The 20738-nt window shown below is 46.8% G+C and overlaps 1 protein-coding gene across 3 annotated transcripts; it reads left to right on the top strand.

The window, feature by feature from the left end:
* Nucleotides 1-8738: 8738 nt before the first annotated feature.
* On the top strand, nucleotides 8739-19217 carry LOC105892435 (hepatic triacylglycerol lipase-like). Of its 3 annotated transcripts, none has more exons than XM_031564714.2 (9): nucleotides 8739-9095; nucleotides 9655-9830; nucleotides 10014-10193; nucleotides 10960-11077; nucleotides 12265-12504; nucleotides 12704-12946; nucleotides 13556-13670; nucleotides 15539-15757; nucleotides 18145-19217. In XM_031564714.2, the coding sequence occupies exons 1-9, from the start codon at nucleotides 9017-9019 to the stop codon at nucleotides 18272-18274; spliced, it is 1500 nt and encodes a 499-aa protein (XP_031420574.1). In that variant the 5' UTR covers nucleotides 8739-9016; the 3' UTR covers nucleotides 18275-19217. The 3 variants fall into 3 exon arrangements, with proteins under 3 accessions (XP_031420574.1, XP_042560029.1, XP_042560039.1); XM_042704095.1 differs by lacking the exon at nucleotides 8739-9095 and adding an exon at nucleotides 9475-9570; XM_042704105.1 differs by lacking the exon at nucleotides 8739-9095 and adding an exon at nucleotides 9478-9570 and having other exon boundaries at nucleotides 9655-9826.
* Nucleotides 19218-20738: the final 1521 nt, after the last annotated feature.

The raw sequence follows: 20738 nt of genomic DNA, 5'->3' as shown, positions 1-20738 counted from the left end.
ACACCATATCACACCACACACCATATCACACTACACACCACACACCATATCACACTACAACACACACCACACACCATATCACACTACACCACACACCATATCACACTACAACACACCACACACCATATCACACTACAACACACCACACACCATATCACACTACAACATACCACACACCATATCACACTACAACACACCACACACCACACACCATATCACACTACAACACACAACACACCATATCACACTACAACACACCACACACCACACCATATCACACTACACCACACCACACACCATATCACACAACACACACCATATCACACTACAACACACCACACACCACACACCATATCACACTACAACACACCATATCACACTACAACACACCATATCACACTACAACACACCACACATCATATCACACTACAACACACCATATCACACCACACACCACACACCATATCACACTACACCACACCACACACCATATCACACTACAACACACACCATATCACACCACACACAACACACCATATCACACTACACACCACACACCATATCACACAACACACACCATATCACACTACAACACACAACACACCATTTCACACTACAACACACCATATCACACCACACACCATATCACACACCATATCACACTACACCACACCACACACCATATCACACTACACCACACACCACACACCATATCACACTACAACACACCATATCACACTACAACACACCACACACCATATCACACTACAACACACACCACATCACACTACACACCACACACCATATCACACTACACCACACACCATATCACACTACACCTCACCACACACCATATCACACAACAACACACCACACACCATATCACACTACACCACACCACACACCATATCACACTACACCACACCACACACCATATCACACTACACCACACCACACACCATATCACACTACACCTCACCACACACCATATCACACTACAACACACTATATCACACTACACTACACACCACACACCATATCACACTACAACACACCACACACCACATCACATTACAACACACCACACACCATATCACACTACACCACACCACACATCACAATACAACACACCTCACACCATATCACACTACACCACACCACACACCATATCACACACCACACACCATATCACACTACACACCACACACCATATCACACTACAACACACCACACACCATATCACACTACACCACACACCATATCACAGTACAACACACCATATCACACACCATATCACACTACACACCATATCACACTACACCACACCATATCACACTACAACACACCATATCACACTACACTACACCACACCATATCACACTACACACCACACACCATATCACACAACAACACACCACACACCATATCACACTACACCACACCATATCACACAACAACACACCACACACCATATCACACTACACCACACCATATCACACTACACCACACACCATATCACACTACAACACACTACACACCATATCACACTACACCACACACCATATCACACTACAACACACTACACACCATATCACACAGCAACACACACCATATCACACTACACACCATATCACACTACACACCACACACACCATATCACACACACTACAACACACCACACCACACACCATATCACACCATATCACACTACACACCATATCACACTACACACCACACACCATATCACACTACACACCACACACCATATCACACTACAACACACCACACACCATATCACACCACACACCATATCACACCACACACCATATCACACTACTACACACCATATCACACTACACACCACACACCATATCACACTACACACCACACACCATATCACACTACACACCATATCACACTACACACCACACACCATATCACACTACACACCACACACCATATCACACTACAACACACCACACACCATATCACACTACACACCATATCACACTACAACACAACACACACTACACACCATATCACACTACACCACACCACACACCATATCACACTACACACCATATCACACTACAACACTACACACCACACACCATATCACAACACACACCATATCACACTACAACAAACCACACACCATATCACACTACAACACACCATATCACACTACAACACACCACACACCATATCACACCACACACCACACACCATATCACACTACAATACAACACACCACACACCACACACCATATCACACTACAACACAACACATCACACTACAACAAACCACACACCATATCACACTACAACACACCATATCACACTACACACCACACCACACACCATATCACACAACACACCACACACCATATCACACTACAACACACCATATCACACTACACCTCACACCATATCACACTACACCACACACCATATCACACTACAACACACACCACATCACACAACAACACACCATATCACACTACAACACACCATATCACACTACAACACACACCATATCACACTACAACACACCATATCACACCATATCACACTACACCACATCACACTACAACACACCATATCACACTACAACACACCACACACCATATCACACTACAACACACCATATCACACTACACCACACCACACACCATATCACACTACACCACACCACACACCATATCACACTACAACACACCATATCACACTACAACACACACCACACACCATATCACACTACAACACCACATCACACTACAACACCACACACCATATCACACTACACCACACCACATCACACTACAACACACCATATCACACTACAACACACACCACATCACACTACAACACCACACACCATATCACACTACAACACCACACACCATATCACACTACAACACCACACACCATATCACACCACACACCATATCACACTACACCACAACACACACCATATCACACTACACCACAACACACACCATATCACACTACAACACACCATATCACACTACAACACACCACACACCATATCACACTACAACACACCACACACCATATCACACTACAACACACCACACACCATATCACACTACAACACACCATATCACACCACACACCACACACCATATCACACTACACCACAACACACACCATATCACACTACACACCACACACCATATCACACAACACACACCATATCACACTACAACACACAACACACCATATCACACTACAACACACCACACACCACATCACACTACAACACACACCATATCACACTACAACACACCACACACCATATCACACTACACACTACACACCACACACCATATCACACTACAACACACCATATCACACTACAACAAACCACACACCATATCACACTACAACACACCTCACCTCACCTCACCCCACTTAACCCACGCTTAACTGCATACACCACACCACACACCATATCACACTACAACACACCATATCACACTACACTACACCACACCATATCACACTACACACCACACACCATATCATACAACAACACACCACACACCATATCACACTACACCACACCATATCACACTACACTACACCACACCATATCACACTACACACCACACACCATATCACACAACAACACACCACACACCATATCACACTACACCACACCATATCACACAACAACACACCACACACCATATCACACTACACCACACCATATCACACTACACCACACACCATATCACACTACAACACACTACACACCATATCACACTACACCACACACCATATCACACACCATATCACACTACAACACACTACACACCATATCACACAGCAACACACACCATATCACACTACACACCATATCACACTACACACCACACACACCATATCACACTACAACACACCACACCACACACCATATCACACCATATCACACTACACACCATATCACACTACACACCACACACCATATCACACTACACACCACACACCATATCACACTACAACACACCACACACCATATCACACCACACACCATATCACACCACACACCATATCACACTACTACACACCATATCACACTACACACCACACACCATATCACACTACACACCACACACCATATCACACTACACACCATATCACACTACACACCACACACCATATCACACTACACACCACACACCATATCACACTACAACACACCACACACCATATCACACTACACACCATATCACACTACAACACAACACACACTACACACCATATCACACTACACCACACCACACACCATATCACACTACACACCATATCACACTACAACACTACACACCACACACCATATCACAACACACACCATATCACACTACAACAAACCACACACCATATCACACTACAACACACCATATCACACTACAACACACCACACACCATATCACACCACACACCACACACCATATCACACTACAACACAACACACCACACACCACACACCATATCACACTACAACACAACACATCACACTACAACAAACCACACACCATATCACACTACAACACACCATATCACACTACACACCACACCACACACCATATCACACTACAACACACCACACACCATATCACACAACACACCACACACCATATCACACTACAACACACCATATCACACTACACCTCACACCATATCACACTACACCACACGCCATATCACACTACAACACACACCACATCACACAACAACACACCATATCACACTACAACACACCATATCACACTACAACACACTACAACACACACCATATCACACTACAACACACCATATCACACCATATCACACTACACCACACCACACACCATATCACACTACAACACACCATATCACACTACAACACACCACACACCATATCACACTACAACACACCATATCACACTACACCACACCACACACCATATCACACTACACCACACACCATATCACACTACAACACACCATATCACACTACACCACACACCACACACCATATCACACTACAACACCACACACCATATCACACTACAACACCACACACCATATCACACTACACCACACCACACACCATATCACACTACAACACACACCACACACCATATCACACTACAACACCACACACCATATCACACTACAACACCACACACCATATCACACTACACCACACCACACACCATATCACACTACAACACACCATATCACACTACAACACACACCACATCACACTACAACACCACACACCATATCACACTACAACACCACACACCATATCACACTACAACACACCACACACCATATCACACTACAACACACCATATCACACAACAACACACCACACACCATATCACACAACAACACACCACATCACACTACAACACACCACACACCATATCACACTACAACACACACCACACACCACACACCACACACCATATCACACACCATATCACACTACAACACACCACACACCATATCACACTACAACACACCACACACCATACCACACAACCACACACCACACACCATATCACACTACAACACACCACACACCATATCACACTACACCACACCACACACCATATCACACTACATCACACTACACCACACACATCACACCACACACCACAACACACCACACACCATATCACACAACCACACACCACAGACCATATCACACTACAACACACCACACACCATATCACACTACAACACACCACATATCACACTACAACACACCACACACCATATCACACAACAACACACCTCACCACACACCATATCACACTACAACACACACCATACACCATATCACACTACAACACACCATATCACACTACACACCACACACCACATCACACTACACCACACACCATATCACACTAGAACACACCACATCACACTACCACACACCATATCACACTACAACACACCATATCACACTACACAACACACACCATATCACACTACAACACACCACATATCACACTACAACACACCACACACCATATCACACAACAACACACCTCACCACACACCATATCACACTACAACACACACCATATCACACCACACCACACACCATATCACACTACAACACACCATATCACACAGCAACACACCTCACCACACACCACACACCATATCACACTACAACACACCACACACCATATCACACTACAACACACACCATATCACACTACAACACACCATATCACACTACACCTCACACCACACACCATATCACACTACACCACACACCATATCACACTACAACACACACCACATCACACAACAACACACCATATCACACTACAACACACTACAACACACTACAACACACACCATATCACACTACAACACACCATATCACACACCACACACCATATCACACTACAACACACCATATCACACTACAACACACACCATATCACACTACACACCACACACCATATCACACTACACACCACACACCATATCACACTACAACACACCACACACCACACCACACTACAACACACACCATATCACACTACAACACACCACACACCATATCACACTACACACTACACACCACACACCATATCACACTACAACACACCATATCACACTACAACAAACCACACACCATATCACACTACAACACACCTCACCTCACCTCACCCCACTTAACCCACGCTTAACTGCATACACCTCACACACCTCACCTAACCCACGCTTAACCGCACACACCTCACACACCACACCTCACCTAACCCACTGTTAACCGCACACACTACAACACACCTCACCTCACCTCACCCCACCTAACCTCATAACGCTTAACCTCACACACCACACCACACCACACTTAACCTCACCTCAACTCACAGACCATACCTCACACACCGCACCACACTTAACCTCTCACACCGCACCACACTTAACCTCACACACCTCACCTCAACACACACACCTCACACACCACACCACACCTCACCTCAACTCACAGAGCACACATCACACACCTCACACACTACACCATAGGTTGAGGGTGGGTTAAGCCTGAGGTGTCCGTCTCTTTCCTCCAGGTGTTAAGTAATTCTTACTCTTGCATGTTGGTTTAGAGAGAGAGACCACCCAAAGCAATTTAGTTGTAACAAGTGTAGTTTTACTGGTAAATAGTCACACAAATTTCAGCCGGACTTGACTTCACACAGAGTTCCGTCATGCCAGACTGGAGAATGCATTCTGAATACACACAGCAAAGGCTTATACATTGTTAATATGAATAAATAGGCATATACATTGTTAATATGAATAAGCTGTTAATACATTCGTATTGAACTGAATTTATCTTACACAGGTGACCCGTGGGCTCAGAGACTGATGAGTAAGGGTCTAATGGCGGCCTTCCTTCGCCTGCCTGGAGGTGAAGGAGCTAGAGGAGGTGAAGCTGGAGGTGGAGGAGATGGAGGTGTAGGAGATGGAGGTGGAGGAGCTGAAGGTGGAGGTGGAGGAGCTGGAGGAGCTGAAGCTGGAGGTGGAGGAGATGGAGATGGAGGTGGAGGAGGAGGAGGTGAAGGTAGAGGGGCTAGAGCTGGAGGTGGAGGTGGAGGAGGTCAGCTGCAGTGGCTTGACACACACAAAGCCGGCCTGTGTTCTCAGTGGGGCCAAAGGTAGACGTGGTGTTTACCTTCCACTTGTGTGTTTGCCCAGTGTGTTTGCACACCACACACACACACACACACACACTCTGAACCTCACCCAGTTGGCACTGCCCAGAATGAGAACACACACACACACACACACACACACACACACACACACACACACACACACACACACACACACACACACACACACACACTTAGAGCTGTGGCCCTCATTCTCACACACAAACACACACAAGCATTTTGGGCTGCAGGCTCGGTGGTCTGATGTACCTTTAGAAAAGTTAGCTGAGAAAGACATCTTAGGAGCTGGAGTTGTGGGAAATATGTCCCTTCAATAATCCATTCACAAAGACACACAGCAAAACACATATATTATAAATATATTACAAATCCCAACTTTTTACTGTTTCCTTTCCATTAAATAAAGTTTTATTTTTAAGATTTACACTGTGGTTGTGAATGTTATTTCAACTCATCTAAAACCTCAGAAACAGAGTAGGATCACAGTGTGGTGGAATGGTCAGCACATTCAATATTTGATGTGTGTTTTTTGAAGTGTAATTCTCAGGGAAGTAAATAAACTTTGAGTTTGATGTAATTCTCAGCACAGTCTGATGTGTGATTCTCTGTAGGGGGAGCAAAGTGGCTATGGGCTGGTAGCCAGTGGCAGGTGTGTGTGTGCGTGCTTGTGTGTGTGTGTGTGTGTGTGTGTGTGTGTGTGTGTGTGTGCTTGTGTGTGAGTGCTCTCTGGGCTGCTGGGGTATAAATACAGGGAGGGTCCCTCAGACCAGACAGATCTCACTTCCTCTCTTTAACACGCCTCTCTTCTCTTCTCATCTCACCATCCACTCCACTCTCTCTCCCTCCCTCTCTCTCTCTCCTCCTCTCTCTTTAACCACGCCTATCTTCTCTCATCTCACCATCTGTTCCACTCTCTCTTCTTCTCTCCCCCTCTCTCCTCCTAACCACCCGCTCCACTTCCCTCTCTCTATTTCTCTCTCTCCACCTCACTCGTCTATTCCCTCTCTTCTCTCCACCATCCTACTCCTCCACTTCACTCTCTCACTGACTTTCTTCTCCTCCACCTCTCTTCTTCTTCTCCTCCACTTCTTTCTCTCTCTCTCTCTCTTTCTCTTGAAACAGGGGCTCAACCTGGTTTTCAGCACAAACCCACCACTCATTCTAGGGCTCTAGGGCCATTTCACCTCTCTTTCTCTCTCCCTCTCCCTCCTTCTCTCTTAGTCCTGTGTGTGTGTGTGTGTGTGTGTGTGTGTGTGTGTGTGTGTGTGTGTGTGTGTGTGTGTGAGGCCAGTATGGAGATCTCCATCAGACTGCTGCTGTGTGGAGTCTTGTTAATATGTGGAATCACTCACGCAAAGAGAGGGAACGGAGGTAAGGGTTGTTTTCTTTGGACTGGGAATGTGTGTGTGTGTGTGTGTGTGTGTGTGTGCGTGCGTATGTGTGCGTGTGTGTTCTCATTCTGGGCAGTGCCAACTGGGTGAGGTTCAGAGTTTCATTTCAAAGCTTTATGTCAGACTACTTGTTATCTTCAACATAGTAACAAATTACGTACTACAGTGAATGGTGTCTGTCATTACAGAAATATTTTTAACCCAAACCATTCCCCGAGTCATTTCCACTGTAATCTCCCACTGAGCCCAGACTAAGTCACTCTACTGTAATCTCCAACTGAGTCCAGACTAAGTCATTCTACTGTAATCTCCAACTGAGTCCAGACTAAGTCATTCCTACTGTAATCTCCGGCTGAGTCCAGACTAAGTCATTCCTACGGTAATCTCCGGCTGAGTCGAGACTAAGTCATTCCCACTGTAATCTCCGGCTGAGTCCAGACTGAGTCATTCCTACGGTAATCTCCTGCTGAGTCGAGACTAAGTCATTCCCACTGTAATCTCCGACTGAGTCGTGGCCTTAATTGTGCTCCTCCTCACAGTTAAGGAAAAGCCCCAGGCCAAGCTGGCGGAGGAGGCGCAGTCCCGGTTCGGTGTGTATCGGGACGGGGACTCTGTGGAGAGTTTGTGTCCCGTGACTCCTCAGCAGAAAGACTCTCTAGTGGCCTGCAGTTTCAACAGCTCCAACCCATTGGTGCTCATCATCCATGGCTGGTCTGTAAGGCAAACTCTATTATATTACTCTACTCTACTCTACTCTACTCTACTCTATCACTCTGTTACTCACACTATTATTATGTGTGTGTGTGTGTGTGTGTGTGTGTGTGTGTGTGTGTGTGTGTGTGTGTGTGTGTGTATGCATACATATGTGCGTGTGTGTGTGTGTGTTTGTGTGTCTCAGCTGGATGGCCGTATGGAGGACTGGGTGATTAAGATGGCCTCAGCGGTGAAGGCCCGTCTGGGAGATGTGAACGTGCTGGTGTGTAACTGGCTGCCATTGGCCCAGCGGCTCTATCCAATCGCAGTCAGGAACACACGAGAAGTGGGGCGGGAAGTGGCGCTGCTTCTGGATTGGCTGGAGGTGACTGACAGCTCTATTGCTCTAGTCTATTGCTCTTATACCACACAGATCAGTCTTACATTCAGTCATTTAGATTCACACTGATGTACAGTTACATTGACCCTGATGGATAGTCAGTTGAAGAGACTGTATTTTGTGCTGTATTCACTGTACTGATCAACTAGTCTGGACCTGAGCTAGTTATCTCACTACATAAACTCTGTGTGTGTGTGGTTGTGTGTGGTTGTGTGTGTGTGTGTGTGTGTGTGTGTGTGTGCGTGCTACCTGTGCCCACTTTACTGTAGTTACTAGTGCCACAGTACCATAGGTGGAGATCCCGGGGGGGGACGTGTCATTGTAAATACAACAGTCATTGTTCATACAATTCTACCCTGACATGTCCTCTTTTCGAGACCTAAAAAAATGCGTCCGGCAGGGATTCGAAAATCGGCCAGGGATATTGCCTTGCCGGACATTTGTGTTCCTCTGTGTATTTCAAAAACAAGTTATTACGTCCCTGCATGTGAAAAAGATGGCAAAACTTTGTCGCGGGGGGAGGGGGCAGGGTAATTTGTCCCCCCCCAGGAATTACTCTCTGAAATTTGACCATGTATTGTCCCCCCCTACAACGAAATGGGATCTCCGCCCCTGCACAGTACTTGCTGTTTTTGTCTGCATGTGTGTGTGATACAATGATGTGATGAATGACTGTCTGTGTATGTATTGTCTGCCTTCAATCTGTGTGTGTGTGTGTGTGTGTGTGTGTGTGTGTGTGTGTGTGTGACAGGACACGGCCCACATCCCCACTAGGAAGGTCCACTTGATCGGGTACAGTCTGGGGGCCCATGTGGCTGGGTTCACGGGCAGGTATTTAAACAGCTCCAGGAAACTCGGACGGATCACAGGTACAGCCGCTCTCTCTGAACTGTGCTCACCAGACGCTCTCTCTCTCACTCTCTCTCACTGCTACATACTGCCCCTATCTGTCTCTCTCTCTCACCGCTACATACTGCCCCTATCTGTCTCTCTCACCGCTACATACTGTCTCTCTCTCTCGCTCTCTCTCACCGCTACATACTGTCTCTCTCTCTCTTGCTCTCTCTTACTGCTACATACTGTCTCTCTCTCTCACCGCTACATACTGTCTCTCTCTCTATCACTGCTACATACTGTCTCTATCTCTCTCTCTCTCTCTCTCTCTCTCTCACTGCTACATACTGTCTCTATCTGTCTTTATCTGTCTCTCTATCTGTCTCTATCTGTCTCTCTCTCGCTCTCTCTCACCGCTACATACTGCTTCTATCTGTCTTTCTCTCTCACCGCTACATACTGCCTCTCTCTCACACACACACTGCTACATACTGTCTCTATCTGTCTCTCTCTCTCTCACACACTGCTACATATTGTCTCTATCTGTCTCTCTCTGTCTCTCTCTCACACACACACCGCTACATACTGTCTCTATCTGTCTCTGTCTCTATCTATCTCTCTTTCACATCGCTACCTGCTGTCTCTCTCGCGCTCTCTCTCATCTAACAGTACCAGGCCAGGGGGGGTTGGCATGCCAGAACAAATAAAACTACAAAAGAACACTTCCAGAGAGGGGGGTAGGATGGCCTCTGGTCACTGGATGATGCTCAGAGAGGGGGGTACGATGGCCTCTGGTCACTGGATGAGGGGTAGGACGGCCTGTGGTCACTGGATGAGGGGTAGGATGGCCTCTGGTCACTGGATGAGGCTTTTGGTTTCAGACTGAGACTGACCAGCAGGGCTGACTAGGGAAGCTGATGAACAGGATGTGGTTCATACTGAACAGGAACTCTGTGGTTCATGTTGAACAGGAACTCTGTGGTTCATGCTGAGCAGGAACTCTGTGGTTCATACTGAACAGGAACTCTGTGGTTCATCTCCATTTTCCTGTTATCTGAGGTGTGAACACTAACCTGCTGAGGTAACCTGAGAGCAGGCCCAGAGAACTCTCTGCTTCCGGGGGCGCTGAGTGTGTATGGTACTACTAACAATAAGACATATGAAAGGCCAATCAGCTGCTGTAGGCCCTCTTATAAATCTCTCAGATGTCATCTCTCCTCAGGATTGGACCCCGCTGGGCCGATGTTTGAGGGTGCAGCTGCTGATGATAGGCTGTCTCCCGATGATGCCGTATTTGTTGACGCCATCCACACGTGCACCAGGGACCACGTGATGCTGAGTGTGGGCATCAAACAGCCCGTGGGGCATCTGGACTTCTACCCAAACGATGGCACTTTGCAGCCCGGATGTTACCGCAGTCTCAGTGACATGAGTGGACACATCTCCCAGCATGGGCTCCGAGGTTAGTGCAGTCTCTCTCTCTCTCACACACACACACACACACACACACACACACACACACACACACACACCTAACAGTGACAGCCTGGGAGACTAATACTGGCATGTGTTCTCAGGAGTGTCTCAGGCTATGAATGATGACACACTCAACCTAGTGTGTGTGTGTGTGTGTATGTGTGTGTGTGTTTGTGTGTTGTCAGGAGTGACTCATGTTGTGAAGTGTGCCCATGAGCGGTCAGTCAACCTGTTCATCGACTCGCTCCTGCACAGAGACCAGCAGATCACAGCCTTCCGTTGCCGCGACAACAACGCCTTCAGCCAGGGCCTGTGTTTAGACTGCAAGAAGAGCCGGTGCAACACTCTTGGCTACGGAACCACAGAGGTCAAGACCAGAACCAGCAAGAGCTTCTACCTCAGAACCCGCTCCCTCATGCCCTACAGAGGTTAGCTTCCACATGCTGGCGCAGAGTCAGCTTTAACCCTGATAATGCTGCAGCCTTTGGTGGCTTATTTGTGTCCCTGATGGCCCCTCTGACTCCGTGACCAATCAGTGATGGCCCCTCTGACTCCGTGACCAATCAGTGATGGCCCCTCTGACTCTGTGACTGATCAGTGATGTACCAGAGCTGACAAAGAGATGTGACAAACAGCTCAAAACAACAGATATCAGCTTTGGGGATGTCAGCATAGAAGTATTTTACTGCTGTCAATCAAAAATGAATGGTGATGAGACAACTTTAGCACAATTTTAAGACAATGATGCTGAAAAACTGACTGCTATCAAGTATATTCAGCTACCATAGCCATTTATGACTAATGCATACCGTACTGTCCTAATGTTTTGAGGCAACAATCAAACCCAGACACCTCTGTCTCTGTCTGAAGTGTACCACTACACACACACACACAGCTCTCTGTCTCTGTCTGACGTGTACCACCACACACACACACACACACACACACACACACACACACACACACACACACACAGCTCTCTGTCTCTGTCTGAAGTGTACCACTACACACACACACCTATCTGTCTCTGTCTGTAGTGTACCACTACCAGCTGAGGCTTCAGCTCGTTGACCAGATGAAACAGTCCTGGGCTACGGCGTCTGTCTCCCTTACAGGCCAGCGGGGGAAGAGTCAGGAACTGCCCCTTCATCTGTGAGTATTTGCCCACCTCATAATCTGCCCCTTCATCTGTGAGTATTTGCCCACCTCATAATATGCCCCTTCATCTGTGAGTATTTGCCCACCTCATAATCTGCCCCTTCATCTGTGAGTATTTGCCCACCTCATAATATGCCCCTTCATCTGTGAGTATTTGCCCACCTCATAAACCTGATGTGATTACAGTTTGACCTCTGGTGCAGAGAGTTGCAGTAGATGTCTCCCAGCCCCTCCCTTATAAATAGCTGGGTTTCCATTCAACTTTTAATGCAAATTTTGACCATTTGAGTAGGAAATCCATTGGATTCACTGGAGGGGGTGGAAAAACACAGAGTATAATGTGACTAAGGTTGATAGAAACGGGTTTATTTCACATCAACTCGCATTTGTTGATATTTCATTATGTGTGCCTGTTAAAGTTGCCCTGCCCTGCCCACAGCTGTTCACAACCCATCCTTTAATTAGGAGTGTCCGTTTTTTAATGCCGACTCACATTTCTTTTAGCAGTCCATAAATGAGTTGGATGGAAAACCAGCTGATGTGTTGGGCCTGTGTGTTAGACCCTAGGATAGGGTTACAGTACGAACACAAGCCAGCGTTGAGTGGCAGGCTAGCCAGCTAGTAGGCTATCTAGTCACTTGTCTTTCTATCAAAACTGTGATTCGGTTAAAGTAAGCCCAGGATTAAATATCTAACATACCAGGAACAACAACAAGCCCTTACAAGGCCATCCAAGCCTTTCTTTTTAGCAAATTAAACGACCGAACGACGCCACAGTCCTGCAATTTTCAAACCGTCAGAGACAACACCAAACAATCTGATTGGCCGCTGCCGGCGAAAATCGCTCCTCATTTGCATACGATTAAACATTCCCCCACTTTTGTCGCTCGCTACGCCCAAAACGCTGTTCGACGTCATGGATTGCCTCCCAACAGAAATGAATGGGATTTAGAATTACGCTTGCAACACTACGTTGGCATGTGTTCGTACTGTATGGGTTAGGGTTAGACCCTAGTTTAGGGTTAGACCCACTCACTAGCTGAGAGGTGGAGGGCACTGCACACCCTGGTCCTCTTCCTCTTCCTCTTCATGAGTCACATGACTCATCCTCAGCTCCAGACAACACACCTTCCCTCGGCCAGGTAGTGGCACGACACCTCCTGGGCTCTGAGCGGGGAACGGTCTCTGCTGGCGGTGATGGACCAGGGCTCTGAGTGTGGGTCCGGTCCGGTCCGGTCTCTGCTGGCGCTGACGGGCCAGGGCTCTGAGTGTGGGTCCGGTCCGGTCTTTGCTGGCGCTGACGGGCCAGGGCCACCCAGCCTTGACAGGGCCAGGCAGACACCTTTCCTCCTGGTCGATTAGGCAGCGCTGGAGGCGGCCCAGGGCCTGAGCGCCAGATTGGATTGGCTGCTTAATTGCACAGAAGCTCACAGGCACCTCATAACCAGCCGCAGTGAAAACAGATGACAGCATTGGCAATCAATACAGCATCCACATGTACACTCACGTGCAGGGACAGCTGGCATGTGCCTGTGTGAAAGAGTGTGTGTGTGTGTGTGTGTGTGTGGGTGTGTTTGTGTGTGTGAGAGTGAGTATGGGATAGAGAGAGAGAAAGAGAGCGAGAGATAGAGAAAGAGTGTATGTGTGTGAGAGAGAAAGAAACAACGAGTGTGTGCGTGAGAATTTGAGAGAGGTTGTGTGTGTGTGTGTGTGTGTGTTCAATGGTGGATGGAGTTACATCATAGGTTATGTGTTGGAGCAGGACCATGCATCTTCTCCACATGAATAACAGCAGCTTTAACAGTGTAACACACACACACACACACACACACACACACACACTGAAACCCTCTGTGCTGTAGTTCTGCAGAGCTGTATGGGAATGCGACCCTGAGCTTCCTGGTGACGGTGGACTCGGACGTGGGGCCGCTGGAGGAGCTGACGCTGCGCTGGGGAGCGCAGGGCGTGTTAGCGGACATGTGGAGCAGGATCCGGACCATCATGCCCTGGGGCGCGCAGGGGAGCGCCCCCGTCCTCACCGTGGGGAAGGTGCGCGTCAAGGCTGGAGAGACACAGGACAAGTAAGGAGAGCCACAATCCCACTCAACACACACATCTCTCTCTCTCTCTCTCACACACACACAAAGCAGCAGTAAGGAGTTAAAACAAGCAAACTCATTATCTAAAAGGCATGCAAAACCTTGCGAACACCACCAACAGCCCAGCTGGCTCTGATAAAAGCTTGTGAACATGCTTACTGGGGTCTCTTGGTAATATAATTGGCCATGTGGTGCTGTCCTGTTATAAAAATATACCACGTGGCATAAGTGGCAAACTGTTGCATAGTGATTCTTAAAAACACACTTAAAACACAACTTAAACAAACACTCACTTTCAAAATTCTCACACCAGACACCCAGGGGCAGATGAACGCACGTTAGAGAGTGCAGGGCAAACAGCGACTGCCATCCGCCGAAAACGCATGCTATGCCATTTAATTTTATTTAAATTTGAATACTAAACCTGCGGCTGATCGTTTAATCAATGCATGTCACCGCCCTCTAACCGTAATATTGTTGGCTCTGTAATCCGCTGACCCTGATAGACCCAGAGTGCAGTGCAAGTGCAGAGTTTTTATATGGAGGTGGTTTTCTGCTGTAGTTATTACATTTTTCTATTTCATGTGATTAGCGTCCATCAAAGCCAATTTCACTCGTTAAGCCAACCATCGCCCTCTAACCACAACTGAATGGAATCATGGAATCGCCGACCAACATTAAAAGGAAACCAAAATATTGCGATCAGGAAAATACTCATACTAGTCATAAAAACAACAATTGACAAAAACTGCTGCTTGGAATACTGCTTTCATTGTTTGTGAAAGTGTACCCTATTCACGCATCTAAACCTGCTTTGAAAAGGTGAAACATAACGGAATAACACCAATCATTCCTTGTGCTTTTCTAACCATAATTTTACCCCACACTCCCACGACCCTCCCACGAATGCACATGCAAAAGTCAAGGAACTCAGTGCTCTTGGGATAGGCAGAATGCGGTTCTTCGGCCGTACCATAGCCTACCATGTTTTAGGCACAAGCTGCGAAGAAATTACGCCTTAAACGGGCGCTAAAGTGTCAGTACATTTGCCTGTCAGTATTTAATTCAGATAGCACATTCAAAATCAAGTTGAACCTCTTTCACATTTAAATGAATTCATTCGCATGTGAGTGAAACAGAGGGCAGAATTGAGATAGCACATACAGACTACGATGAAGACGAGGGCAGAGTTACCAGCCTGAAGCTCGGATTCACGGGACTGGGAGGAATCAAGAGCACGTACCATTTAGTGTGTGTTTAGCTCCCTCTAGTGGCGATACTGATCTCTGGCGGCTCAGCAAGCAGGTCTGTTAACATGGCACCTGCTCCTTTACCTGAATGGGGGTAATTCAACAGGGTAAAACAGGGTAATTCAAAGAGACAGGATATCTATGCCTTAAAACATACCATCTTTTGATCACTCATGTTTTACTACAGCAGACGTATGAGAGTAACTCTGGAAAACTCTGAAATAATCCTGTTGGTTCTGGTGTAAGCCTAAAGGAGCTTGCACACTGCCCCGACAAACGCCAACATTCTCCAACAAACGCCAACAAACATCAACAGTCGGGGCAGTGTGCGCCAGCAGTTGGTGTTTGTTGGTCATTGTCGGATAATGTCGGAAGAGCTCAACATGTTCAGTCGGATCGGGTAAAGTTGGAGAATGTCTGACAAATGTAGAGCGATTTCCAACGAACTCCAAAATTCTGACAGCTCGTTACCTTGACAACTAGGCTCAACTCGCGTGCATAACACCCTCGAGCTCTCTTTGATGTCGATAAAGTCTACTTGTCTACTTGTGCTCTGCTCATAATTTTGAACTCTGAAAATGGCTGGTTTCTGGACCCAAGAACGGGAGCATGTATTCCTGGAGCTATGGGAAGAGAAGACCCAGCTGTCCGATGTTAGGAGTCAGGCGTACTCGAACCGGGATAGCAAAAATGCTGCAATTAAGTAGATCGCCGAAAAACTGGAGACTACTGGTGAGTAGCTAGCTAGTTCTACCATGTTCTGCCCTCTGCTTATTTAGGTCAGCAGAATGTATATTGATTGTATTTTTGTTATGGACACGCACACAGTATAGTATTCGACTTTTACTTTTACATCATTCAAATGTTCGTCTCTTGGGAAAGGCAACGAGCGGTCAGAATGTTGGAGTTCGTTGGAAATCGCTCTACATTGGTCAGACATTCTCCAACTTTTACCCGATCCGACTGAACATGTTGAACTCTTCCGACAGTACCCGACAATGACCAACAAACACCAACTGCCCCGACTGTTGGTGTTTGTTGGCGTTTGTCGGGGCAGTGTGCAAGCTCCTTAAAGCTTGCAGTGTGGCTGTAACCTAACTGTTGCATTTCCTTGTGTAGGATGTGGTTTTGCTCCCAGTCTGATACTGTGACCCACTTGCAGCCATGGAAGGACTATGTGTTTGAGCGATGCCATAAACGCCAGCCAAAGAGCAAGACTGTCCCCATCACACCCAACACCCAGTCTTGATCACACCCAACTCCCAGTCCTGATCACGTCCAACAGCAGCCAGAAGAGCAGTCATCACATCAAATATCATAACACCAGATCACATCAAATATCATGTAACACCAGATCACATCAAATATCATATAACACCAGATCACATCAAATATCATGTAACACCAGATCACATCAAATATCATATAACACCAGATCACATCAAATATCATATAACACCAGATCACATCAAATATCACCCAAGGGGATTCCAAAACAAATACCGTCCAGTAACCGAGGAGCAACGAGTCTCAGTCACCTCCAGGAGCCGAGGAGCAACGAGTCTCAGTCACCTCCAGGAGCCGAAGAGCAACGAGTCTCAGTCACCTCAGAGCAGGAGTCTCAGTCACCTCCAGCAGCCGAGGAGCAGGAGTCTCAGTCACCTCAGAGCAGGAGTCTCAGTCACCTCCAGCAGCCGAGGAGCAGGAGTCTCAGTCACCTCAGAGCAGGAGTCTCAGTCACCTCCAGCAGCCGAGGAGCAATGAGTCTCAGTCACCTCAGAGCAGGAGTCTCAGTCACCTCCAGCAGCCGAGGAGCAACGAGTCTCAGTCACCTCCAGCAGCCAAGGAGCAGGAGTCTCAGTCACCTCAGAGCAGGAGTCTCAGTCACCTCCAGCAGCCAAGGAGCAACGAGTCTCAGTCACCTCCAGCAGCCGAGGAGCAACAAGTCTCAGTCACCTCCAGCAGCCGAGGAGCAGGAGTCTCAGTCACGTCCAGCAGCCAAGGAGCAGGAGTCTCAGTCACGTCCTGGGCCTCCTCTCGAAAGTGTCTCACACTGTCACACAAACTCTGGTACCATCACCATAACAACCATTACCACCACATCAAGGTGACTGTCTGATAATCAACTGTGTATTTTTTTGTTGGCCAAGTATAATACGTGCCTCTTTCTTTAATAAACATACAGGCCCATACTGTTGGCTTTGGGGATCAGATGTGTTCAAACTGGCTGCTGGAGATGGACAGACCTGCCCTATGCAGACAGACAGACAGACAGACAGACAGACACAGACCTACCCTGTATAGACAGACAGTCCCACACACCTGTTCTGTATAGACAGACAGACAGCGAACACACACCTGCCCTGTATAGACAGACAGAGATAGACACAGACCTGCCCTATGCAGACAGACAGACAGTAAGACAGACAGAGACAGACAGACACAGACCTGCCCTGTATAGAGACAGACAGACAGACATAGACCTGCCCTGTATAGACAGACAGACACAGACCTGCCCTATGCAGACAGATAGACAGACAGACACAGACCTGCCCTACACAGACAGACAGACACAGACCTGCCCTACGCAGACAGACAGACAGACAGACACAGACCTGCCCTACACAGACAGACAGACAGACAGACACAGACCTGCCCTACGCAACGCAGACAGACAGACAGACAGACAGACACAAACCTGCCCTACACAGACAGACAGACACAAACCTGCCCTACACAGACAGACAGACAGACAGGCAGACCCCTGCCCTGTACAGACAGACAGCCTTGGGAAAAGAGGTTCAACTGAGTCTTTTTATTAATGCATTTCAAGTACTCCAAAAAATGACATCTCTTTGCACAATACGTTTTGAAATGTGAAGTAAAAATGTTCCAAGTGAACAAAAGAAACGTAGGTACTGTATAGAACACAGTGAAAATGAACGTCTTTTTCTTTTTTAACTTTGTCATCCTTCAGCCTACATCACCTACAACATTTCAACTCAGTCTGGACATTTTCAGTGCACGGTTCTCTAGAAACTCTTACCAGGACTACGCAAACTCAAATCAAATAAACGGAATTAAAATAAAAAAAGTAAAATAAATGTACAGGCAAGACTTCTTGTTCCAGGCCACACCACAGGATAAGATGGATAAATCTGAGAAACACTGGACCCCGATGGTTTCATCATTTCAGATGGTTAACCACAATGATTCACGGCAGCAACACCCTAAACCCACCATTTAAAAAATGAGAAAACAGGAAAGGTCATATGTTTTCAAGCTGCCAGAAATTAGTTCTTTTTTTCACACATTAATATTACTGGCAAAATCCTCTCCTCAATTTATAAGACAAAGGAAAGGGAAAAATGACACATATATCAAAATGTCATATTTATCTTCAAATGAAACACAAAATTTTCAGGTACTGTACAAAATTTACAAGGAAATAAGTCAGGTGTTGGGTACGGTCAGCCCCCTAAGTGATTTTCTGTGAACTGTAAAGATGACCTCACAGCAATGGCTGACAAAATGGCGTCCAGTTTCTGGCCCGTTCATGGACTACAATATCCAAACAAAAAACCCTTCATGTGAAAATGGAATGCTGGGTTTCTGACAGAGTCCGTTTCTCTGTTGCCGTGGAAACCTCAGTGGCGTCTCCACCAGGCTGCTCCGGTGCAGGAAAAGCTACACCATGCAACCCTCACCCCACT

The sequence above is a fragment of the Clupea harengus genome, chromosome 3, assembly GCF_900700415.2.
Source record: "Clupea harengus chromosome 3, Ch_v2.0.2, whole genome shotgun sequence".
Lineage (NCBI taxonomy): Eukaryota > Metazoa > Chordata > Actinopteri > Clupeiformes > Clupeidae > Clupea > Clupea harengus.
The sequence above is the reverse complement of the archived record's forward strand: the minus strand, read 5'-3'. Positions and strand labels throughout refer to the sequence as shown.